Raw genomic sequence first — 25,883 nt, forward strand, 5'->3', positions numbered from 1 at the left:
CCATATTTCACTCGCTTTAATTTAACTCAGTATTGTTTTTGTTAACTCTTTTAATCAAAATTCAGTACTAAACAAGCAAAATGCTTTCTCTTCTTTTCAAAGAAAAATCAAAAAGCATTGCATTTTTGAGTCTCACCAATTAGATTTTCTGAAAGAACTGTATAACAGGTAGCAGGTTTATTTTAGATTGTTTACTAAGATTCTGTAGATCAAAGTCCAATGCTGACTTTGAAGTTCTGCTGAGGAAAAGAAATTTTACAAAGTACATTATTAACAGATTTAATTGCTAACTTCTGGAAGAACCTCAGTAAAATATTTCTCTCTATAACTAATGAGAATAGCTACTAACCTGACCCTAAAACACTGTGGAGGAACAGTGTCCATGGCCCTGCTTTGGAGGGGATACGGGGCCAATTGAGGAGAGAGTGTGGCCATCACATACTTAGTGTGGAAGGAAACATTTTCTCCCCTTGAACTTTTCTAGATACAGTCATTTTGCCACATCTTGGGGATCACCTGCTCAGCCTCTATGGCCTTTCAGGACCTCCTGGATCAAGTTGGAGGTCTGGGGAGATTCCAGATCCTTCAGATAGTTTTCTTTTGTATCTCCAGCCTCATAGTGTACCCTCATATGCTATTGGAGAACTTCACTGCTGCTGTCCCTGGTCACCGCTGCTGGGTCCACATCCTCGACAATGACACTGTCTCTGTTAATGGCACTGGGATCCTCAGCCAAGATGCTGTCCTCAGAATCTCCATCCCATTGGATTCAAATCTGAGGCCAGAGAAGTGTCATCGCTTCCTCCACCCCCAATGGCATCTCCTTCACCTGAATGGGACCTTCCCTAATATGAGTGAGCTGGACACGGAGGCCTGTGTGAATGGCTGGGTGTATGACCAAAGCTCCTTCTCTTCCACCATCGTGACTGAGGTAAGAGACCCCATGTAAGTCCTGTGAGCTCAGAGTGTGGGTATTTAGAGGTAGAAAAAATAATGAAAGTGCTTCAAGACTTTAGCCGCTATGTAAGTGCTGATTCTTCACTCTTTCAGCAAATATTATTTACTTCTCTCTTAAATGCTAGCCACTTACATAAATAATAATACTAATGAATTCAAAACTAGACTTTCACCCTGCTATCATATGCTTTAATTCTTGGAAAGACAAAATTTTAAGCAAGTAATTTTCTGTAATGTGTTAAAAATGTTATGCTAGGTCCGTATTGCTTACCATTTGGTTGGAAATTATAAGTATTTGGGAGATCGATGAAAACCTCAATGCTCAGATTCTAACCCAGACCAGTCAAACAAGGTCTATGATGAAATTCAACCATGAATAAAATTTGAAAACTAGAATAATTGCACCCTGTGGCCAATGTTGAGAACAAGTTAGCATGGAGTAAAACAGGGCATTAATAAAACCTGCAGTTTTAGAGGAGGCTTCCAGAAACATTATGTTTAAGCTGAGATCTAAGTGAGATGGTCAGCTAATATAGAAAGGGAAGCTGGAAAGGAAGATAGGGGTCCAATATACTAAAATACACAAGTAATATTAAGGTCTTTCTACTGTGGGGTTAAAAGCTGTTGTGGAGCTCTCCTTTGCAAGTTTCTTTCTCTTACAGTGGGACCTGGTATGTGAATTTCAGTTACTGAACTCAGTTTCTAAATTTTTATTCATGGCTGGAACGCTGGTGGGAAGCATCATATATGGCCATTTATCAGACAGGTGAGTATCACTGGATCACAGCTTTTTTTATTCCTAGGTATTTTCACTATTTCATGAATCATTCGTTCATTAGGAAACAAATATTGCAAATTACACTCTTCTAGAGCTGGCTTGGTCTCCACTCTTCTAGAAATACAATTGAAGTATTAATCAGTATGGTAGTGCTATTTTTATAACATTGAGCTTGGTGTACAGGACACAGTAATGACATTTCCATCAAATCTGGAACCACATCAGGACAGGATGTAGAGAGGAGGTGCTAAAACATGTAGGTTAGAAATATGAGAAAGTGTTACCCACGGGAATGAAGAAGAAAATATTTGATGGCATGAGATTCAGCCTGTTTGAAGACACAGATATGGAAAACTGCTTTGTTGGCCTTGGCCAGGGGTCCTGTGTTCAGTCCTTCATGGAGTCTGTGAGCTGAATGGTTGTGGCTTTCCAATGAATGGTCATCTTGGTCTAGTTGCCCTAGTGTGATGTGTATATGTTCCTATAAAACCTGTGTGGTATAGAGCAATGTGTACTGGTGGTGTGTGGAAAAATTATGCCAGTAACTTTAAATTTTGGTTTTGCAAAAACAGGTTTTTAAAGTTAAGATTCACAATTATGTAAAGTAATTAATCTAATCATAACTGCTGTCACAGTTTTTCATGTGAGAAGTTTGGGGTATTCTGTGCTTGATAGTACCTCTTCTGAAATCGGCCTCCTCTGAAATCATTGCCCACACCCAACCACATCTCTCCTAAGGGAGGTGGAACACACGAGGTGCCCTTACCCTTCACCAGCATAATATTAACTGTTATCTCAGCTGAGAAATGTTAACACTAAATATATCGCAGTAAATGTAACATATAAATGAGTTCAGAGACAGAGTGTTTATTTTCAGCAGTCCAGTAACCCAGTCTTCTGTGAAACTATCATGAGAAATTATAGATATATCAATTTTTATAGAATGCAGAATAGTAGAGGTGTGAGGTGGAAGGGGCCTGTAGCAGATTACAGTGGAGATCTAGCTTAAATGGAGGGAGCAAGATAATCTAAGCAATTTTAAGTTCATTAGAAAGCTAAGAGGAAAAACAAAAATATTATATGCAGGAGAAGGGCATGAAAAAATTTATACTTTTAAAATAAAACTCTCAACTACTTATAATTTCCAAATACTGGAAATAATCCAGAAGTCTATCAATAATAGAATAAGATGCAGGATATTCATATAATGAATTCTTTTTATTTATTTATTTATTTATTTGTTTTATCAGAAATGGCCTTTACTATCTTGAGATACTTTCCTTCTATAACCATTTTATTGAGAGTTTTTATCATAAATGGATGTTGGATCTTGTTACATGCTTTGTCTGCAATTATTGAGATGAGCATGTGGTATATTTTCCTCATTTTGTTAATGTGGTAATTGACTGATTTGAGGGTGTTGAGCTATCCTGTGTCCCAAGTATAAATCCCACTCAATCATGGTCTATGATCCTTTCAATGTATTGCTGTATATGGTTTACCAATATTTTGTAGAGGATTTTCGCATCTGTGTTCATGAGCAATGTTGGCCCGTAATTTTTCTTCTTTGTGTTGTCCTTGTCTGGTTTTGGTATCAGAGTGATATTGGCCTCATAGAATGAGTAAGGAAGCATTCAGTGTTCTTCAAGTCTTTGGAGTAGTTTGAAAGGATAGGTATTAACTCTTTGAATGATTGGTAGAATTCTCCAGACAAGCCATCCGGTCCTGGGCTTCTATATTTTTGATTACTCTTTCAGTCTCTACTTGTGATTGGTCTATTCAGAGTCTCTATTTCTTCTTGATGCAGTTTTGGGAGGTTGTATGATTCTAAGAATTTATCCATTTCTTCTAGGTTATCCAATTTATTAGCATATCATTTTTCATAGTATTCTCTCATAATCCTTTGCGTTTCTATGACACCCATTGTAATTTCTCTTCTTTCATTTCTAATTTTATTATTTGAGCCTTTTCTCTTTTTTCCTTAGTGAGTCTGGCTAAGGGTTTGCCAATTTTGTTAATCTTCTCAAAGAACCGGCTCTTAGGTTCATTGATCCTTTCTGTTGGTTTTTTTTTTTTTTTTTTTTGGTCTCTGTTTCATTTCTTTCTGCTATAATTCTTGTTATTTACCTCCTTCTGCTGACTTTGGGCTTTGTTTGTTCTTCCTTTTTTCTAGTTTTGTTAGGTGTAGTTTAAGATTACTTATGTGAGATTGATTTTTCTTGTTTGTTGAGGTATTGCTATGAATTTACCTCTTAGAACCTCTTTTGCTACATCCTATAAGAGTTAGTACAATGTATTTCCATTTTCATTTGTCTCCAAGTATTTTTTATTTTCTCCTTTGATTCTTTCATTGATCCAATGGTTGCTCAGTTGTTTAGTATCCACATATTTCTGAGTTTCCAGATTTTTCTTGCACTTGATTTCTAGTTTCAAACCATTGTGGTCAGAAAAGATGCTTGATATGATTTCAATCTTCTTAAATTTATTAAGGCTTGCCTTGTTTCCCAACATATGGTCTATCTTTGAAGATGATCCATGTGCACTTGAGGAGAATGTGTATTCTGCTGTTTTTGAATGGCATGCTCTCTCTATATCTCTTAAGTCCATCTGCTCAAGTGTTTCATTTTAATCCACTATTTCATTATTGACTCTGTCTGGATGATCTATCCATTGCTATAAATGGGGTATTCAGGTCCCCTACTATTATTGTGTTGCGGTCAATTTCTCCCTTTAGGTCTGTTAATAGTTGCTCTGTACACCTTGGTGCTCCTGTATTAGGTGGACATATATTCGTAAGAGTTATGTCCTCTTGATGGAATTTCCATTTTATCATTATATATTGCACCTCTTTGGCTCTCATTATCTTTTTTATCTTGAAGTCTGCTTTGTCCAATATAAGTAGGGCAATACCTTCTTTCTTTTGTTTTCCATTTACTTGGAGTATCATCTTTCATCCCTTCACTGTGAGGCTGTGCTTGTTTTTAGAGCTGAGGTCTGTTTTCTGGAGGCATAATGTTTGGTCTTGACTTTTAATCCCTCCATCTCCTCTGTGTCTTTTGATTGGAGAATTCAATCCATTTACGTTTATGGTGACTACTGATATTTGAGGGCTTAATACTGCCATTTTGTCTCTTGTTTTCTGCTGGTTCTATATTTTCTTTGTTTCTCTTCTCTTGAATTTCTGACTGCCACTTCAGTTTGCTTGTTTGTTGTGATGGTTTTTTCAGTATTCATTTTATGATTTGTGGCTCGGCTCTGGCTTTTTTGTTTAATGGTTACCATGAAGTTTGTATACAAGATCTCTCCTATGAGATAGTCCATTTTCTGATATCCTCTTATCACCATTAACCTAAGCATTCCATCCCATTCTCCGTCCACTTATAAGTTATTGTTGTCACAACTTATTCTATTTTGCTTTGGAGTTTGTGATTAAAATAGAGTGTTTAGAGTCATTTTTGATGCTTTCCTTCTCTTTATCTTTTATTTTGTGTTTAAGTGTTTGCCGAGTTGTTCTGATAGAGAGCTGCAATTTTCTCTATTTATACCCTGCTCAAGGCTTTGCAAACCTTTGTCTTTTTGTTTCAGGTATAAGGGCATCCTTGATCATTTATTGTAAAGGAGGTCTGGTGGTGATGAACTCTCTCAGATTTTGTTTATCTGGGGAGATTTCCTTTCTCCATCATCTCTGAAGGGTAGTTTTTCTAGATAGAGTATTCTTGGCTGAAAATTTTTATCCTTCAGTATTTTGAATTTATCATTCCAATCTCTCCTAGACTGTAAGGTATCTGTTGAGAAATCCACTGAAAGCCTGATAGGGGTTCCTTTGTAGGTTATTCTCTTCTGCCTTGCTGACCTTAATAGTTTTTCTTTGTCATTGACTTTTTCTAGTTTTACTATTATATACCTTGGTGAAGCTCTTTTTGCACAGATGTGAATAGGAATTCTATAGGTTTCATATACTTGTAAGTCCAGTTTTTTCCCCCAGGTTTGGGAAGCTCTCAACTATTACTTCTTTCAACAAGCTCTCCATTCCTTCCTCCCACACTTCTCCCTCTAGAATACCTATAATCCTTATGTTGCATTTCCTAATTGAGTCAGATATTTCTTGAAAAATTTCTTCATTTTTTTAAAGGTTTAGTTAGTTCTCTCTCCTCCTCCATCTGAAGCATTACTATATTTGTTCTCTAAATTGCTAATTCTGTCCTCCAAAATGTCAACTCTGTTTTTAAGTTTTCTAGGTTGTTTTTCATTTCATTCACTGTGTTCTTCATGCCTAGAATTTCTTTCCTTTTTTTCTTGGACTTTCAGTCTCTTTGGTGAAGAATTCTTTGTGCTCATTAGTTTTATTCCTGAGTTCATTGACTATCTTTCTGAGTTTTCCTCTAACTTGTTGAATTTATTTATGACAATCATTTTGAATTCTCTGCCATTTATATTGTAAATTTATGTGACCTCAGGATTGTTTTATGCAGGCTTGTCATTTTCCTTCTGCTCTGAAGTGTTTTTGTACTTCTTTATAGTGTTTGATGAAGTGTTCCTTTGCCAGCTCACGGTGGTATTATCAGGTCACAGATTCCACCTGCCACCTCTGGGTGGGGGCAGGAGCTGTGTTTTCAGCACCTATCACATCTATGGGAAATTGTGCCAATAGGGATCTTCTGTGTTTTCCCACTGGCTTCAGTCACTTGGCAGGTCACACACACATGCACTCTTGCTCTGGTGTAGAAATTCTGCCTTGGCCTGGGACCAGTCAAACAGATACACTAGATGGAAGTGGCACTTTCTTTCATGAATGTGGGCCTGCTCTAGATTCATGGGCAGTTTTTCTGGTCTGCTGTGCTTGGTGGGGCACCCACATGGTGGCTGAGCCATTCCACTTCCTTTGGAGCATTTCTGAGGGCTGGGATGCAACTCCTAAAGCAAAAGTGTTCTTGTGCAGACCTGCCTGCTTCCCTGTCTCCTTTTATAGTCACACAAAGGCCGCTCTGTGAAAGCCCAGGACCTAGAATGCCGCCAATGGAGAGTTGGAGGGGATACACACACCTCCTTCCACTGCTTTCCAGGAATCCAGTACCCCTACCTTCAGATGTATGGCTTCATGGATCTCTTGCACATCCTATTGTGCTTTGTAGGGAATCTTCTGTGGGTTAATAAATGTCCACTTGGTTTTAACATGGGGGATGACACTAAGGGGACAGATAACTTTGCCACTCCTCTGAGTATTTATTTGAAAAGATTTTGATATACATTAAGCACTGCTGAAGACATACAATAGACTATATAATACATAAAGGAGAAGCTCAGCTGAGACTCTTGGGGAAATTAAGACATTCTAAAACAGCTATATGTAAAGGGGAATTTGGAAAACCGCATGCAATGGTAGGTAAAGCACATACTCGGAAAAGACATGAGAATATCTACAGCTTTTAGCTCAGGTTGATACCTACCCACAGTGCAACCCTAGCTAAGTCTTTAAGGAGTGCCCTAAAACAGAACCAATCTGCAAACACTGGGAGACCTCTGGGCATTCAAGAAAATCTCTGTCAAAATTTAGCTGAAGATAAGCTAATAGTTTTTCAGAATAGTTTGGAAAATTCTAAAAAAATAGACTATGGGGGCCAGCCTAGTGGCATAGTGGTTAAGTTTGCACTCTCCACTTCAGTGGCCTGGGGTTCACAGGTTCGGATCCCAAGCACAGATCTAACATTGCTGGTCAAGCCATGCTGTGATGCCATCCCACATAAAATAGAGGAAGATTGGCACAGATGTTAGCTCAGGGCCAATCTTCTTCACATACACACAAAAATTGACTACTAAACTCTTCAACACATAAAAAACAAATGAGCAATCCCTGGAAAAGAGGTGAAATGTGATTTCCAGAGTTACCACACTATAACAGTCAAACGCCCAATATTCCACAAAAAATAAAAGTCAGAAAGCATGCAAAGAAATGGAAACATGGCCCTTTAAAAGGGGGGAAAAACTGACATGGAGTGTTCATGAGTAAGTCTAGAAGTCGGACATCCAGACAAAGACTTTAAAACAACTGTCCTAAATATGTTCAAAAATCTCAAGTAAAACACGTAAAAAGAACTAAAACAACTCAGGAAAATAATGCATGAAAAATGAGAATACCCACAATGTTATAGAAATTATAAACATGGAGCCAAACAGAATTTTTGGAGGGAAAAGTATAACTGAATTGAATTTTTCTTTTGAGTGATTCAACAGCAGATTTGAGCATGCCAAAGAAAGAGTGAACAGGAAGATAGGGCAGTTAAAATTATCAAGTCTGATGCACAGAAAGAAAAAAGAATAAGGAAAAGTAAACACAACCTAAGGGACTTATGAAACATCAGAAAACATACCAATATACTACTTAGTGATTTCTCAGAAAGAGAAGAGAGAGAGAAAGCAGCAGAGACATTGTGTGAAAAAATGATGAAGAAAACTCCCCAAGTTTTGTGAACAATATCAATCTACAAATCCAAGAGCCTCAAGGAAATCTAATAGACTTTACTCAAGGAGACCCACACTGAGATACATTATAATTAAAATGGCAAAAATGAAAGACAGCATCTTGAAGGCAGCAAGAGAGAAGCAATTCATTGCATACAAAGGCTCCTCAATGAAATCATTTGTTGATTTCTCATTAGAAACTTTGGAGGGCAGAAGGCAATGGGATGATATATTTAAATACTGAAAGAAAAAAACTGTCAAACAGGAGTTGTGTATCTGGAAAAGTATCACTTAAAAATGAGCTAGAAACTATGATACTTACAGATAAGCAAAAGCTGATATAGTTAAATACCACTAGACCTACCCTAAAGAAATGCTTAAAGGGATCCTTACATTTGAAATAAAATGGCAATAGACAGTAACTCAAAGAAGAAATAGATATGAAGAAAAAAGGTCTTTGACAACAGTAAATACATAGGCAAATATAAAAACATGTATTAATGTAATTTTTGTGTATAAATTTACTTTTTATATTCTAAAGGATTTAAAACACAAATGTGTTAAAATCATTTTAAATCTATGTTTAAATGTCTAAAGATGTAGCTTGTGATATCAATGACATAAGCAGGGTGAGCATATTATTATATAGAAGTAGAGATTTTATGCAATTGAAGTTAAGTTGGTATTAATTCAAACTAGATTACTACCACTTTAGGATATTACATGGTATCACAGGAAAAATACGTATAGAATATACAGAAAAGGAAACAAAAATGGAAACAAAGTGTATCACTACAGAAAATGTCAAGTTAACAAAAAAGAAGTCAGTAATGCAGGGAATAAGAAACAAAAAAGTCTGTAAGATGTACAGAAAACGAATAGCAAAATAGCAGAAGCAAGTCCTTCCTTTCAGTAGTTACCTTAAATGTAAATAGGTTACACTCTCCAGTCAAAAGGCAAAGAATGCAGAAAGATTAAAAATATAGAATCCAACTATATGCTGTCTGCAAGAGATTCATTTTGGATCTAAAGACACAAATAAGTTGAAAGTGAAAGGATGTAAAAAGATATTCCATGCAAATTGTCACCAAAAGAAAACTTGGTTTGGCTAGTCCTAATATCAGACAAAATAGACTTTAACTCAAACACTACTATGCAGAACAAAGAAGGAATTTGTATATTGATTTTCATAAAGTAAATTCAAGAAGAATATATAACAATAATAAATATAGATGCATGAAACAACAGAGCTCAAAATATAGGCGGTGAACACTAGCATAGTTTAAGGGAGAAATATACAGTTCTATAATAACAGTTACATAATTCAATACCCCACTTTCAATAATGGACAGACTACTAGACCAAAGAGCAATGAGAAATACAGAACTTGACCACTATTAAACCTACCAGCCTTAACACACATATATACGATATCCAACAACAGCAGAATACACATAATTCTCATGTGCACATCGAATATTCTCCGGGGTAAACCACATTTAGGACACAAACAGTTCTCAAGTGAAATAAGACAGACACAAAAGGACAACTATTGTATGATTCCATTTATATGATTCCACAAATTCAAAGATAAAAAAGGTAGATAAGAGGTGACCAGAGACTAGGGGGAAGGGAGGAAAAAGCAATTATTGCATATTGAGCACAGAATTTCTTTGGAAGTGATGAAAAAGCTTGGGCAGTAGACAGTCACGATGGTTCCACCACGTTGTGAATGTAATTAATGTCACTGGTTTATACACTTAAACATGACTAAAAAGGAAAATGTTATTTTATATATATTTTATTGTAATAAAAGGAAATGCAAAAATTAATATAAGAAGAAAAAACAATTACAAAATTGCTAGATACTGTATGTGGCTCATAAAGCATAAAATAATAATTATCTGGTCCTTTACAGAAAATATTTGCTGGCCCCTGGTGTAACAGCACTCTGAGGCTCTGTGTTGATTATTTTAAAGGATTGTTTCTCTCTCTTCCTCACCTTCTATAACTTCTATTGCTCTGTCTTCAAGTTCACATTGTCTCTCTCTTATGTAAGCATGGCTCTTAATTCTATACAGTGAATTTTTATATCAGAAACAGTACTTTACCAGTTCAAGAATTTCAGTTCTTGTGGATTGTTTCTGTTAATTTCTCTGCTGAGAGTGTGTATTTCTGAGCTGTGATTTTCATACATCATATTTTATTTACATCTTTGAGGATACTTATACTACCAGCTTAAGATACTTATTGGTTAATTCCAAATTTTATCTCATCTCAGGAGAAGATTCAAATCATTTTCATTCTTTTAAGAATAGGTTTCATTTTCTTGGTTCTTCACATGTCAGGAAATTTTGAATTGTATCCTTACTATTATGAATATTAAGTTGTGGAAATTCTGGATTCCATTATTATTCATCAGTAATACTGATTCTTTCATTTTAGTGAGCAATTTTCATGCCTAAGGTTGAAATGCACTGTTTCTTATGTGACTGGACTCTCTTCAGATCTACGTCTTTTGCTGACTTGCTTTGAGCTTTTTCAGGACATGAATGTTTCAGGAGCCCATCAGGGATGTCTGGTAGACACAACTGAGAGATCCCCTCTTTGCCTCTTTCATTTGCTGGAACCCTCACTGTCTTCAGTTTTCCCAGTCTCCCACAGTCTGTGACCTGGCTCTCCAGACCACAAGAAGGCAGGTTTTGCACATGCACCGAATCACTATACTTACTGTGTGGATTCCACCTTAGTCCAAGTTATAGCCATGGAACTGGGATCTTCTTTACATTGATCCCCATCAGTCTCCTCTGAAAGAGCATCCACCATACACCACAGTCTACCTGCTTCTGTTACTCTCCAATACTCCAATACTCTTTTTTGGTGCTTGCTTTTTGTGTTGTGCATAGGCTTTCCACTTATTCTCTGAGGGAGTGGAGGGCAGGCTGTAGAGTTTAAGTCCTTTATTCCCTGAACATGAAATGCACACATCACAGGACTTTAAGAGTAGTATTATGATAGAATCTCTTAATCTCCAGTATTTTCATTTCGTTGGTAATTAACTGAGCAAGCAAAAGTGGTGGTAGAGACATCATTTAAGAGGCTTTCCAATAACTCTTAGGAAAAATGATGGGGATTTTAATTGGGAAGGTATCCAGGAATATGGTAACATTGAGCTGGATTGAGAACCAGCTTTGTAGAAAGGTGCAACAATATTTCCTGATGGTTTCAAATGTTTAAGAAGGAGGTTTTGATACAGCAAATGGAAGATCAAGGATGATATCTATATGTTCAGCCTGAACAAATGGATGAATGCTGATACCGTTAAATAAAATGAGGGAATAGAGAAAAAGGAGCACATATGGAAGAGGAAGCTAAGACTTCTGTTTTGAACAAAATAAATTGGAAGTGCCTATTGGTCAAACAGCAGATGTCAAGTAGTGGAAAGCAACATTAAGAATATTGATCTGCTTGAAAACAATCTAGCTAAAACTTAGCGTTTAGCCAGGCTGATATTCAGTTTGTAAATATCCAAGCAACAATCCCCTATAAGCCATCCACTAAAAGGGGAAATATAGGGTCCAGCAGCCATACTCTATTTGACCACTTCCATGTCAAGACCAATGTCCATTATTAATGGTCAGTGAATCTCACATATTGGTTGTTAAACATTTGGAATATCCCTTCTGTCCATTAGAACATCCCTTTGAGCCAAAATTTGTAAATATGCAGCCTCATCGTTTTCTCTTGAGGCCTCACTCCTTAAAAATGTTGAATATCTAAGTGTTCAGATGCAAATAAAGCAATAAAAAACTTCATGGTTTGAAGCTCTCAAACAAACCAGACCTCATCTTTGCTCCATTGCAGGGGCAAGAACCATTCTGGTACCTTTGTACAAACAAGTTATAAAAAATTTTGGTGAGGGTGACACAGGGTGAAGACATGGGCTTCTGGTACTCAGAAAACTACCTTGGTGATCACAGTCTTGTGCTAATTGAGCACTAGTCTGAGTTTAGACAAAACTACTCAGCATCAATTCCTAGGATCCCTTCCTTTTGCATATCCAACACAATATCCTGACTTCCCTTATTCCTCGAGTGACTGGTCATCCCATTTGCCTGGTCACTCTAGGCTTAATTATTAATAACATCCCTTTTCAGTCTCAAAAGTATCCCATCGGGGATAATAATTTTATGGAAAGGACAGAGGACTCTTATATCTCAGAGTTTGGAGAAAGGCAATCATTGCTAATGCATTCAAGCCTTTTGATAATGATGAATAATTTATTATGAACCCTCATGTAAGACACAGACTTGAGAATATAAATAATTTTATATATAAATATAAATATAATATAAAAATTATTTTCTGCCTAGCCTCTTTCAGGATCATAGACACATTATATAATTGAGGTAAAGAGGAGGAAGTGATGAGCCATGCTCACTGTCATAGAATAGAAACTGTTTACTGGTGGCTCTTTGCATAATGTTAGTAACAAAAGCCCTTCCCCGTTCCTGCTTAATATTAAAAAGACTCTCAAAATGTCACTTCTTCCCAACTTGAGCTATAGATTCAATGCAATCAAAATCAAAATCTCAAAAATTATTTTGTTGAAAAGGGGTGATTGGGCCCACATGTGAGGTGATGGACTATAACTAGTTTTTGGGTGGTTAACATGATGTAATCTACATAGAATTTGAAATATATTATGATGTACATCTGAAAGCTGTATATTGTTATAACCCAAAGGTACTGCAATTAAAAAAGAAAGTTAAAATAGAACTACCGTATGATCTGCAATTCCACTTCTGGGACTATACCTGAAGGAAACAAAAACACTATCATATGTCAATTCATATTTAAAAGTCTTCTTGATAATTTATTTTCTTTTGGCGAACTTGCTTAATCCTATTTCATAATCACACTTTTACCTGATAATATAGCTGATGCATAACAAACCAAGAATAGGAAAAGTGTTATCTTCACAATGTTTTTGTTCACTTTTGCCTGCCTTATTAGTATTACATTTAACCTGAACTTTCCTTGTATGAATCCTTTTAAGTCAATTGTAATGTTGTGTCAGTTAATTTGGCTAGAAGTATATACATAATTCACAAATCCAAAAAAAATATTTTGTAAATATTGACAACTAATTCTAAAGTTCATTTGGAGGCACCAAGGACCCAGATGCCAACACAACATTAAAGAGGAAAAATACAGATGGAGGAGTGACACTACTCGACTTCAAGACTTACTATAAAGCTCCAGTAATTAAGACAGTGTGGTATTGGTGAAAGAACAGACAAATAAGTAAATACAACAGTATAGAGTGCACAGAAATAGACCCACTTAAATATAGTCAACTCATCTTTGACAAAGGAGCATAGACAATACAATGGATCAAAGGTAGTCTTTTTGACAAACAGTGCTGAAACAACTAGATATACACAGGAAAAAAGTGAACTGAGAAAGAGAACTTACACCTTTCACAAAAATTAGTTCAAAATGGATCACAGACCTAAATGTAAAACACAACAATATAAAACTCCAGGAAGAAAAAAGGAGAAAATCTAGATAAGCTTGGGTTTGGTGATGACTTCTTAGATACAACACCAAAGGTATAACCCAGGAAAGAAAAAATTTATAAGCTTCACTTCATTAAAATTAAAACTTTCTGGTCTATGAAAGACACTGTCAAGAGAGTGAAAAGACAAAGCACAGACTGGTAGAAAATATTTGCAAAAAACTTATCTGATAAAGAATAGTTAGCTAAAAAATACAAAGAACTCTTAAAACTCAACAATAAGAAAACAAAACAAGAAGCTTGATTAAAAAATAGCCCAAAGACCTTAACACAGACCTCACCATCAGCAAACAAAATGCAAATATATATTTTACTTTTTTAACCTTTGGTTATTTTCTGACCAAAAAATTGCCATGTAAAAATTGAAATATGGATAAAAATTTAAAATACACTTTAAATTGTCCTTATTTCACATAAGGACAACTGACCGGACTCTTCAGAAGGTAATTTCATGCAAAAGGTAAGTGGAGTGAACATTCTAGATTTTAAAAGACTGACAAAACAACAACAAAATGCAATATGTAAACTCCAACTACATCATGGATGGAATAAAGAAATATAACAGCTAGAAAGAGATTTTGAGGGCTTTTGTGGCATTTTAAATATGGTGTAATAGATGACATGATGGAATTATTGTTAGTGTTCTTAGGTGTGATAATAGAATTGTAATAATATCAGAAACTGTCCTTATTCTTAATACATGCATGCTAAAATCTTGAGGAATAACGTGTCATATGATTTGCAACTGCCTTTCAAATGATTCAACAAAAAATGTGTGTGTGTTCACACACATTCAAAGAAATAAAGTCAATGAAGAAATGATATCTCATGCTGAATCTGGTTGAGGTTTACACCATGATTCACTACAGTATTCATTTAAAATGTCTTTCATTTTTGAAAATTTTCAAAATAAAAAGTTGTTGGGAATAAACCCACCCAAATGGAAGCCAACATTAACATCAACTGTTGTATTTACGTAGATCACAAATACATGTTTTAAATAAAATTAGGATATGTGTGATATGTGTATGTGTAGTTGTGTAACCTCTTTTGACATATTTGTTTATAGATATATATCACATTTCTTTTCAAATAAAATATTTTTTCAATTAAATTTGGTAACATACACAAAAAGAAATACACACAAAGCTTCTCTAGCCATCTTTATTAAACATCATTATAATCACAGCATTATTGTATTAGTCAAAGTAACTTGTTGCAATAAAAAATCCAGAATCCTGATTGGTCACCTGAATAAAAGAGTGACTCTCATTGATGTCATAATTTGTTGTGGGTGAGTTGACCATCCAGGCCACCATTTTCTAGGCAATGACTCCGGAAATAACTCCTTCCATCAACTGACTTTTCATCAAAAGTTCTTTGTCTCCACCCTGTATGCTGTACTGGTCAGCGCCCTCGTGCTGATGAACATGGTCAAGAGAAAGGATCCCTAAAGCCAGCTCAAAGGTGGAGCTAGAAGCTTCCAGACCATTATCACCCCACCATGGAGTTTCCTTTTTCTTTTCCTAGCCAGGGCTTCTGAAGAGCTGTTCTCATCTCTCTACTCATCCTGATATCTACTCCCTCAAGTGCTTGCACACCTCGACACTCATGACCGAAATCTCTCTGACCCAAGGGGGACCCTAGTGTGCCTGTGTTGACTGAACCAATAAAAATGGCCTGTTCTGGCTTGACTTTGCCTTAAAAAAATAAAAAAAAGTTCTTTGTCTCCAGCCATGTTGTCAGATGGAACGAGTAGAACTAAAATAGGTCTTATGTGGACAGACCTGGAATTGGCCTATGTCACTTCTGTCCACAGTACATAGTCAGCACATAGGTGCATGGAGTCTACTAAATTTTAAGACTTGGAAGTATAGTCTTCCTCTACGTCCACAAAAAAGAGAATCAATGATGAACCTCTAGCCAGAACATTCAATCATTAATGACAAAACAGCCTTTATATATTGCACTACACAAATTTCTATTTTTTGGCATGTCAAGAACAGATGGTTAAATTATACTTCTCATTATATGAGACAATGTCCTCATTAACTTGGCCATGAATTCTCCTCATATATGTATGTATAAATCTGTTTCACTTTTTCTCCATGTTCTACTCTCATTTCTCTCCTCCAAAAATAGGGATTATTATAATGTGTTAATGACATTTTAAAATTTTTATGTGTTTTCACAAAACAAATGACATTGTTTCACATATATATGTTGTAATTTACATATTATTTAAAAGTGTTATTTTCTCATTATTTTTTCTTGTACAACCACCAGTATGTTTTTGAGACACACACACATTCCCATGTGTAATCCTGGTTTATTTTCCTAATTGTTAACATAGTGCTCCACAGTATGGCTCATCATGATGTTCTAATCCTTCTTTTGGGAAAGGACAACCAGATTTCCTTCAAAGGCCTGATAACACAAATGTCACTACATTTAACAAATTTATCTGAGACCTTTTTGTATGAGTACTTTATGTATTATATATATATATAAATGCTTCTGTTCTAAATGAGCAGGCTTTCTAATAATCACCACTACATCATTTCCTTAATCATAGCACTTCTTTGTATAGATTCTATTTCATTCAGAATTGGAACACAAATATAGGACTAAAGAATATATTGTATAATAACTCAGAATATAACATATTTAGCAGTTGTATTATAATATAAGTATAGTGTGAGCAAAGTAAAGATTACAGAGCAGTTGCTCAGTCCCAATTTTTGTCCATTTATTAATATTCCTGGTCATACAGAATCAGCAAACGTGTTTTAGTCCAAACTGTCTCCAGAAAGACATCCTTTTCTGGAATTCACATATAACATTGTGTTAGTTTAAGGTGTACAACATGAAGATTTATGCAGATATATATATTGTTAAATGATTACCACAATAGGATTAGTTAACACCTCTATCACCTCACATAATTACTGCTTTTTCTGTCTGGTGAGAACATTTAAGATCTACTTCCTTAGTGACTTTCAAGAATATATCACAGTATTGTTAACTACAGTATCCATGCTGTACATTAGGTCCTCAGAACTTATTCATCTTTTAACTGAATGTTTATACATTTGACCAACACCTCCCCATTTCTCCACATCCTCCAGGCCCGGTAACTACCATTCTACTCTCTGTTTCTATGAGTTCAGCTTTTATTCATGGTAACCACAATGGAAAATATACAGTAATTACACAAATAAACACGATAAAGAAGGCAAAGCATATTGATACCAAAATATCAAAACACAAAAGATAACACAATGAGAAGCAAGGGAGGACAGATCTACAAAAAAGTCAGAAAACAACTAACAAAATCCTGATAGTAAGTCTTTACTTACCAATAATTACTTTAATTGTAAATTTATTAAATTCTCTGATCAAAAGACACAGAATGGTTGAATTGATTTAAAAACTCAATGGTAAACAAGATGAACAATCCAATGACATGCTGCCTATAAGAGACTCATTTTAGCCATACATACACAATCAACTGAGAACAAAGGCATAGAAAAAGATTTTTCAAGCAAATGATAACCAAAAAAAAGCAAAGGTAGATATAGTTATATCAGACAAAATAGACCTTAAACTAAAAATGGTAAAAAGAGACAAAGAAAGTCATCATACTATGATAAAGGGGCAATCCATCAAGAAGACATGACAATTGTAAATATTTATGCACCCAATGTCAGAGTACCTAAATATATAAAGCAAAAACTAACAGAGCTCAAAGGAGAAGCAAGCATCAATACAATAATAGTTGGGGAATATAATACTCCACCCTCAAAAGTGATATATCATCCAGACAAACAATCAATAAGAAAACAGAGTTTGAAATACTCAAAGGGCCAAATGGAACTAACAGGCATATGCAGAACATTGTATCCAACAACAGCAGAATACACATTGTTCTCAAGTACACATGGAACATTTTTCTAGGATAGAACACGTGTTAGACCACTAAACAAATCTTAGCAAATTCAAGAAGATTGAAAGGATACCAAGTATCTTCTCTGACCTCAACAGTGAAACTAGAAATCAATAACAGGAGGAAAACTAAGAAACTCACAAATACATTTAAATTGAACAAGAGTCTCCTCAACAGCCAATGGATCAAAGAAGAAATTAAAGGGTCAGTAAACAAGTATCTTGAGAAAAATGACAAAGGAAACACAACATACCAAACCTTATGGGATGTAACAAAAGCAGTTCTAAGAGAGGAATTCATAGCAGTAAATGCTTACATTAAGAAACAAGAAAGATCTCAAATAAAAAACCTAACTCAATGACTCAAGGATATAGAAAAAGAAAAACAAAACTTAAACCTGAACTTAGCAGAAAGCAGGAAATAATAAATGAAATAGACAACAGCAAAAAATAAAAAAAGATTAACAAAACTAAGAGTTGGTTCTTTGAAAAATAAACAAGATTGGCAAACCTTTTTCCTAACAAGGAAAAAAAGAGAGAACTCAAATCAACAGAATTATAAATGAAATAGGTAACATTACAGCTGAGGTCACAGAAATACAAAAGGCCACTATAAATAACTGTCTGCCAACAAACTGGACAGCCAAGATCAAACAGAAAAACTCCTAGAAACATACAACTTATCAAGAAGGAATCAGGAAGAAATAGAAAATCTGAACACACCAATTACTAGTACAGAGATTGAATCAGTAATCAATCATCTCTGAACAAAGAAAAGCCCAGCATCAGACATCTGCTGGTGCATTTTACCAAACATTTAAAGAATAATTAACACTAGTCCTTCTCAAGTTCTTCCAAAAAATCAAAGAGGAAGAAACATTTCAAACTCATTTTATGAGGCCAGAATTTCCCTGATACAAAAGCCAGGAAAGGAGACTATAAGGAAAGAAAACTAGAGTGACATCAGCATCATGGCAGAGTGAGGTTTTGCCTTTGTCTCTCCTCTACATCGCAAGCAGTAGGACATCCATTGATCCACAAAGGACTCCCTGCAGAATACACCAGGATGTCCGAGAGATCCATGCATCTATACATCTGAAGGTGAATAAACTGGACCTCTACGAGGCAGTGGATCTAGGAGAGCAACCTCCTCACCCCCCAGTGGCAGTGGTGATCCGAAGTGCAGATACCCCCAGTGGTGGTGGTAGTGCCCTGACCTGAGGTTCAAAAAAGGCAATGGTACCAAAGGCCAAAGGCTGCAGGAGCAGCAAAAACACTCACGGCTTACCATTTTTCCTCTCCCAGTGGTGGCAGAGGGCACACACGATCTGAGGACTCAGGAAACACAGCAGCGTTGGTGGTCGAGCTCCCTCCCTCTTCCCTGGTAGTGGCAATCTGAAACGTGGATACCCCCAGCAGAAACGATGATACCCTGTGCTGAGGTTTCAAAAAGTGTACCAGTGGTGGAGACCAGAGGTTGCAGAAGCAGCAGTAGTGCTGATGGCTCAGCCCTGCCCCCTTCCCCAAACAGTGACAGGTAGTATCTGTGACCTGAGGCTTCACAAACCACAACAGAACATTTGACCCAGTTGTGATACCCCCCAACACCAGCCTTAACAGCAGCAGGTGATGTATACAAGGCTCATGGCCCCTAGCAGTGGCAGCAACACCCATGAACCCAGTGCCCAGCAGTGGTGCTGCCTGCACCCCCAGATAGCCCTGAAGCAGCAGCACAGATGGTACACGGGGCAGCAGCACGTGAGCCTGTGTAGAGCCCACAGAGAGCCAGTGGGGGAACATGAGACCCTGGTGACCCCCAGAAGCAGCAGAAGTGCTGACCCAATAAGTGATACCCAAGACTGAAGTGACACTGTAGGCAGCAAGACACCAGTGTCTGAGAGGCACAAGTAGCAGAAGGAGAGCCATGGCAGAATGCCATGGCACAAGCACTGAGGAAGGAAAGTGCCAGCTCTAAAATGCAACCAAAAGAATATCAGAATCAAAGTAACCAAAGCCTTACCCAAATAAGAATGGTGTGTACTAACACCAATGCACTGGCAGAGTATCAACTCATCAAGCATCATGAAGAGCTACAGTAATATGGTAGAACAGAAAGAAAATGACAACTCTACAGAAACCAAACTTGAAGTCAGAGAATTCAAAACAGCTATCATGAATAAACTCAAGGAGTACAAGAAAACACAAAAAGACAGTTAAGTGAGCTCAAGAATAAAACTAATGAATAGAAAGTGTACTTCACCAACGAGGTGGAAACTCTAAAAAAATTTTAAAAACAAATTCTCGAGGAAAGAACCCAATTAAAGTGATAAAAAATATATGACAAAAATCATTGGAAATAGAGCAGGCCATAAGGAAGAGAGAGTTAGGGAGCTCAAAGATATAAATCTAGAAATGATTCAGGTGGAAGAGGAGAGAGAACTAAGAAGTTTAAGAAGTGAAGAAATTCTATGAGAAGCATCCGAATCAAACAGGAAAAACAACGTAAGAATAATAAGAATACACATTCTTCTCAAGTGCACATGGAATGTCATGGAGCATAGATCATTTGTCAGGTCACAAAACAACTGCTAGGGAATTTAAGAAGATTGAAAGCATATCAAGTCTCTTTTCTGACCACAATGGTATGAAACTCTATATCCATAACAGAAGGAAAACTTTCACGCTACTTTAGACTTAGACTGTAGTGCCCTAGAGTGCCAAGAACAGATGAAGATTCTCTGCATTCTAGACATTGTACCGACTTTCTATTATGCTAAATGTACCTGTTAGCACAAGGAATATTTACATGTGTTAAAATTTGCAATATTGCAGCCTGTCTAATTTCATTTAAATTAGTGTCAAAGATCTACTGGTAACAGATTAGAAAAGAAGCTTTGTTATGTTCAGTATCTATTTACAAACAGGAAGGGTTGCTTCTGAGAAGATCTGTTGTTGATTATCTGCTGAATCGGTAAAGTCTTAAGTGCAAAGTTTCACTTGCTAAACATTCCTGAAATTTCAAAATGTGCCTACTTTTTCACACTTATTTTTATAATAGGTTGTTCCTGTTCCCTAATGTAAGCTGTATCTGTTTCTCAGGTTTGGCAGGAGGTTAATACTCAGATGGTGTTTGTTCCAGTTTGCCATTGCTGACACCTGTGCAGCCTTTGCTCCCACCTTCCTCATTTACTGCTCACTACGCTTCTTGGCTGGCTTTTCTATCACAACCATCATGTTAAATAGTACTATGCTCAGTAAGTCAACACTTTTGATCTTGTACATTTTCCAAGCCCTGACTTTGATGTTGACATTCCACCATTGTTTAAAGTCAAAATCCTGTTTGTGTTTTCTTTCAGTTGTAGAATGGACAGTGCCTCGATTCCAAGCCATGGGAACAACAATGAAAACCTGTGCAAATAGCATTGGACAGATAATATCAGGAGGTCTGGCTTTTGCCATTAGAGACTGGCGCACCCTACAGCTTGTGGTTTCTCTGCCTGTATTTCTCATCTTTCTGTCTTCAAGGTATAAGCTCTCTCTTAGTCTTAGAGGATCCTGGAATGAAAGATGCATGTAATCAAGAGACATGAATTCTGTTTGGTCTCTGGTCAACACTTGAACATGTGCTCTACTTATCTGTGCAACTCTAAAAGATGAACTGACAAGGTTGCCAGATTACATCATGCACACTAAATTAAGTTTGGATTTCAAGTAAACAACAAATATTTTGTAATAATATCCCAAATGTTATAGGGCACATAGTTACACTGAAAATTATCACTTGTGTGAATTTTCTCTTTATCTGAGAGTTCTCTATTGTTATTTGCTAACTGGATAAAATACAGAATGTTCCATTAAATTCAAATTTTGGATTAATAACAAATAATAGTTTAGTATAACTATGTTCTATGTATTGCACAGAACATAGTTACACTAAAGAGTTATTCACTGTTTATTTGAATAAAAATATAACTAGGCACACTGTATTTTTAGTTGATAAAATTGGCACTTCTTCTGATTAAGAGGGAAGTCAATATAACTCCAAGTCTTCATTCCCAGCAGTGAAAGTGTACTGCATCATGGTGTCGTCCTCATGTTTTTCCTAGTTATCTCATAAGAGGAAGTAAATTTATATTTTCTGGTATAACAAAACAGTGGTGGGTGTTAGATTGGGGGAAAAGGCATCAGCAGGGGAGAAGAAACTTCCTTCTACCCTCTTAGGTTCTGTAGATGCTGTAAGAATTAAGCTGACAGAAGACAGATTAACAGGAGAAATGCATACAAATTTATTTATATTTTTTTGTGCACACAGGAGTCTTCAGAAGAAAAACGAAGACCTAAAGAAGTCATTAAGCCAAAAGTTGTATACATTTCTACATATGAGAAAACTTTACATTTAGGGGAAGTGACAAGACAATGTGGCTTGACCCAGGGGCAGTAATTTATGGGACTATGACTAGGAAATATATGGGGAAACTAAGGGAAAATAAGAGTCATTTTAGTAAGTTTGTACAGGTCCATTTCAGTGTCAATTCCCAGTCTCTGGTGATAAGAATGTTCTTCTCTTCCTGGCACAGGAAGGGCATCTTTCTCGTGGGAAATTTTATGACTTACTTTTTGGTAGAAATGGGAGAACAGAGAGCTCTTCCTGCATCTGCTGTTTTTCAAGTGCCTTCAGCTCAAATAATCAATATATCAAAGCAGCACATTTTGGGTGGCATATTTCAAAACCATTCCCATTTCTGGACAAAGGTTATGCGAAAAATGGGCAAATGAGAGTTAACCGCACCTCTTTTCTCTTCTTTGATCAGATGGCTGATGGAGTCTGCTCGGTGGCTTATTATCACCAACAAACCTGAGGATGGCTTAAAGGAACTTAGAAAAGCTGCACACAGAAATGGAAAGAAGGATGTGGGAGACACCCTAACCCTTGAGGTAAGCAGGAGGGGAGCAAGACATGACCTGACATGTATATTAGTCAGTATCCATAAAAGGAATGCACGGTAAGGTCTCAGGAGTGGTTGTGGGTCTTCCGACCTCACTGTCCTGGTTCTCAATGGGTGCCAACATTGTTTGGGTTAACATTAGAAAAGGAAATGCTGTTGCTGAAAGCATTGGACACACATTTTACTCAATGGAGAAAGAAAGTACTGAGTATTAACAATTATAAATTGCAGACTCACAAAGAAAAGAAGAGAGATGGCTCAAATAAAATGAGAAAAGAAAGAGGAGAAATTACAACACATACCACAGAAATACACTGGGTTATAAGAGAAACAAGAAAAACCTATATGCCAACAAAATAAATAATCTTGAAGAAGTGGATAAATTCTTAGAATTATACAGTCTTTGAAACGGAATCAACAGAAATTTAGAATCTGAATAGACTAATCACTAGTAAGGAGATCAAAACAGTAATCAAAAACTGCCCCCCCCCCCCAAAAAAGTCAGGACTGGACAACTTCCCTGGTGAATTCTATGAAACATTCAAAGATTTTATACTTATCCTTCTTAAACTCTTCCAAAAAACTGAAGAGGACAGGACACTCCCCAACTCATTCTATGAAGCCAACATTACCCTGATACCAAAACCAGACAAAGACAACACAAAAAAAGAATTACAGGCCAATATCACTGATGAATAGATGCAAAAATACTAAAAAAAATTAGCAAATAAAAAAAAATACAGTTAAAGGATTACACACCATTATCACGTGAGATTTATTCCAGGGATGCAAGGATACTTCAACCTCTGCAAATCAATGTGACACACCGCATTAACAAAATGAAGAATAAAACTCACATAATTGTCTCAACAGATGCAGACAAAGCATTAAATAACGTGCAGCATCTATTTATGATAAAGACTCTGAATAAAATATGTATGAAAGGAAAATATCTCAACAGATGACATTTTTAATATTGTATAAAACTCTAAAGAATCCACCAAAAACAGTATTAGAAATAAGAAATTAATGCAGTAAAACAAGGTACAAAATCAACATACAAAAATCAGTTGTGTTTCTATAAACTAACAATGAAATTGAAAGAGAAATCAAGAATACAATTTCCTTTACAATACCAACTAAAAGAATAAAATACTTAAGAATAAATTTAACCAAGGGGTTAAAGATCTGTACCCTCGAACCTATAAAACGTTGTTCAAAGAATACAAAAAATATGGAAAAATGGTCCCTACTCATAGATTGGAAGAATTAACAGAGTTAAAATGTCCATACATCATAAGGCAATCTAAAAGATTCAATGCAATTCCTGTCAAATACCCAATGAAATTTTTCACAGAAATAGAACAAAGAACCCTAAAATTTACATGAAACAAAAAAAGACCACAAATAGCCAGGGCAATTCTGAGAAGAAAAGAACAAAGCTGGAGGCATCACAATCCCTGACTTCAAAATTAACTAGAAAGCTATATTAATGAAAAAAAACATGGTGCTGTTAGAAAAATAGACACACAGATCAATGGAGCAGAATCAAGAGCCCAGAAATAAACCCAAATCTATGGACACCTGATTTTTAACAAAGGACCTAAGACCATACAATGGAGAAAGGAAAGTTTCTTCAATAAATGGGGTGGGGAAAACTGGATAGCCACATGCAAAAGAACGACAGTTCACCATTATCTTACACCATACAAAAAATTTAACTCAAAATGCATTAAAGACTTGAATGTAGGACCTGAAACCATAAAACTTCTAAAAGAAAACAGAAGCAGTACACTCTTTGACTTCAGTTTTAGCAGTATCTTTTTGAATATCATATCTACTTAGGCATGGGAAACAAAAGAAAAATAAACAAATGGAACTACATCAAACCAAAAAGATTCTGCACAGCAAAGGAAACAATCAACAAAATGAAATGAAAATCTAACAATTGGGAGAAGACATTTACAAATCATATACCTGATAAGGGGTTAATATCTAAAATATATAAAGAATTCATACAACTCAACAACAAAGAAACAAACAACCCAACTAAAAGAGAAGAGGATATTTATAGACGTTTTCCCAAATAAGATACACAGATGGCCATGAGGCACGTGAGATGTTCATTATCAGTAATTATAAGGAATAGAAATCAAAACCACACTGAGATATCACCTCACGTCCATCAAAATGACTACTATTAAAATCACAAGAAATATAAAGTATTAGAGAATGTGGAGAAAAGGGAACTCTTATACACTGCTGGTGGGAATGTAAACCCATGCAGCCTCTATTGAAAACAGTATGAAGATTCCTCAAAAAATTAAGAATAGAAATATTATATGACCCAGCTATTCCACTTCTGGGTATTTATCCAAAGAATATGAAAACACTAATCTGAAAAGATATATGCTCCCCTATATACATTGCAGCATTATTCATAAAGCCAAGATTTGGAAACTACCTAAGTGTCCATCAATGGAAGAATGGAAAAGTGTTATATATGCACAATGGAATACTACTCAGGGATAAAAAGATGAAACCTTTCCATTTGCAACAACATGGATGGACCTTGAGGGCATTATGCTAAATGAAATAAGTCAGATGGAAAAATACAGAAACTTTATGATTTCACTCATGTATGGAAGATAAAAACAACTACAAACACACATAGACACAGAGAATAGGTTGTTGGTTACCAGAGGGTAAGTGGGAAGAGGGGAGGGCAAAATGGGTAAAAAGGCACATGGATATGGTAATGGATGGCAGTTAGACTTTGGGTAGTGAAAACAATGTTGTCTAGACAGAAGTCAAAATATCATGATGTACACCTGAAATTTACATAACATTATAAACCAATGTAACTTCAAAAATTAATTAAAGAAAAATTATTTTTTAGAAAAACATTGTATTGGTCTCACTCTGTGTAAGAGAATGCAATAAAAGGTAATCCATTTCCTTACAATTAATGTTCTGATGGCCATTTTTAAGAACAGTAACACCAGTAGAAGGATTAGTGACCATGCAGAATAGAGCATAAGGAAGTTCTCTAATCTGTTTATTCACCCACACACTTTATTTCATGGTATATTTAGTAAATGTCTACCTGTGGCAGGTTTTATTCTATCCCTGGAAATATGGAAGTGACCACAGCAGTCCAAATCCATGTTGTATGGAGTTTGAATTCTCCTTATTACAAGTTTTAAGAGCATGACTG

At 36.0% G+C, this 25,883-nt stretch overlaps 1 protein-coding gene across 3 annotated transcripts in view; it reads left to right on the forward strand.

Annotated features, from left to right (window-relative positions):
* Window positions 1-228: 228 nt before the first annotated feature.
* The window catches only part of LOC103566112 (organic anion transporter 7-like), a 38,102-nt gene continuing 12,447 nt past the window's right edge, over window positions 229-25,883 (forward strand). Inside the window, exons 1-6 of one of the 3 annotated variants that reach the window (XM_070565365.1) lie at window positions 229-931; window positions 1,620-1,723; window positions 20,820-20,974; window positions 21,077-21,245; window positions 22,033-22,080; window positions 22,532-22,655. In XM_070565365.1, coding sequence (XP_070421466.1) covers window positions 530-931; window positions 1,620-1,723; window positions 20,820-20,974; window positions 21,077-21,245; window positions 22,033-22,080; window positions 22,532-22,655 — 1,002 coding nt within the window. In that variant the 5' untranslated portion in view covers window positions 229-529. The remainder of the gene's footprint in view (window positions 932-1,619; window positions 1,724-20,819; window positions 20,975-21,076; window positions 21,246-22,032; window positions 22,081-22,531; window positions 22,656-25,883) is intronic. The other 2 variants (XM_070565364.1, XM_008542395.2) reach the window with 2 other exon arrangements.

The sequence above is a fragment of the Equus przewalskii genome, chromosome 11 (genome assembly GCF_037783145.1).
Source record: "Equus przewalskii isolate Varuska chromosome 11, EquPr2, whole genome shotgun sequence".
Lineage (NCBI taxonomy): Eukaryota > Metazoa > Chordata > Mammalia > Perissodactyla > Equidae > Equus > Equus przewalskii.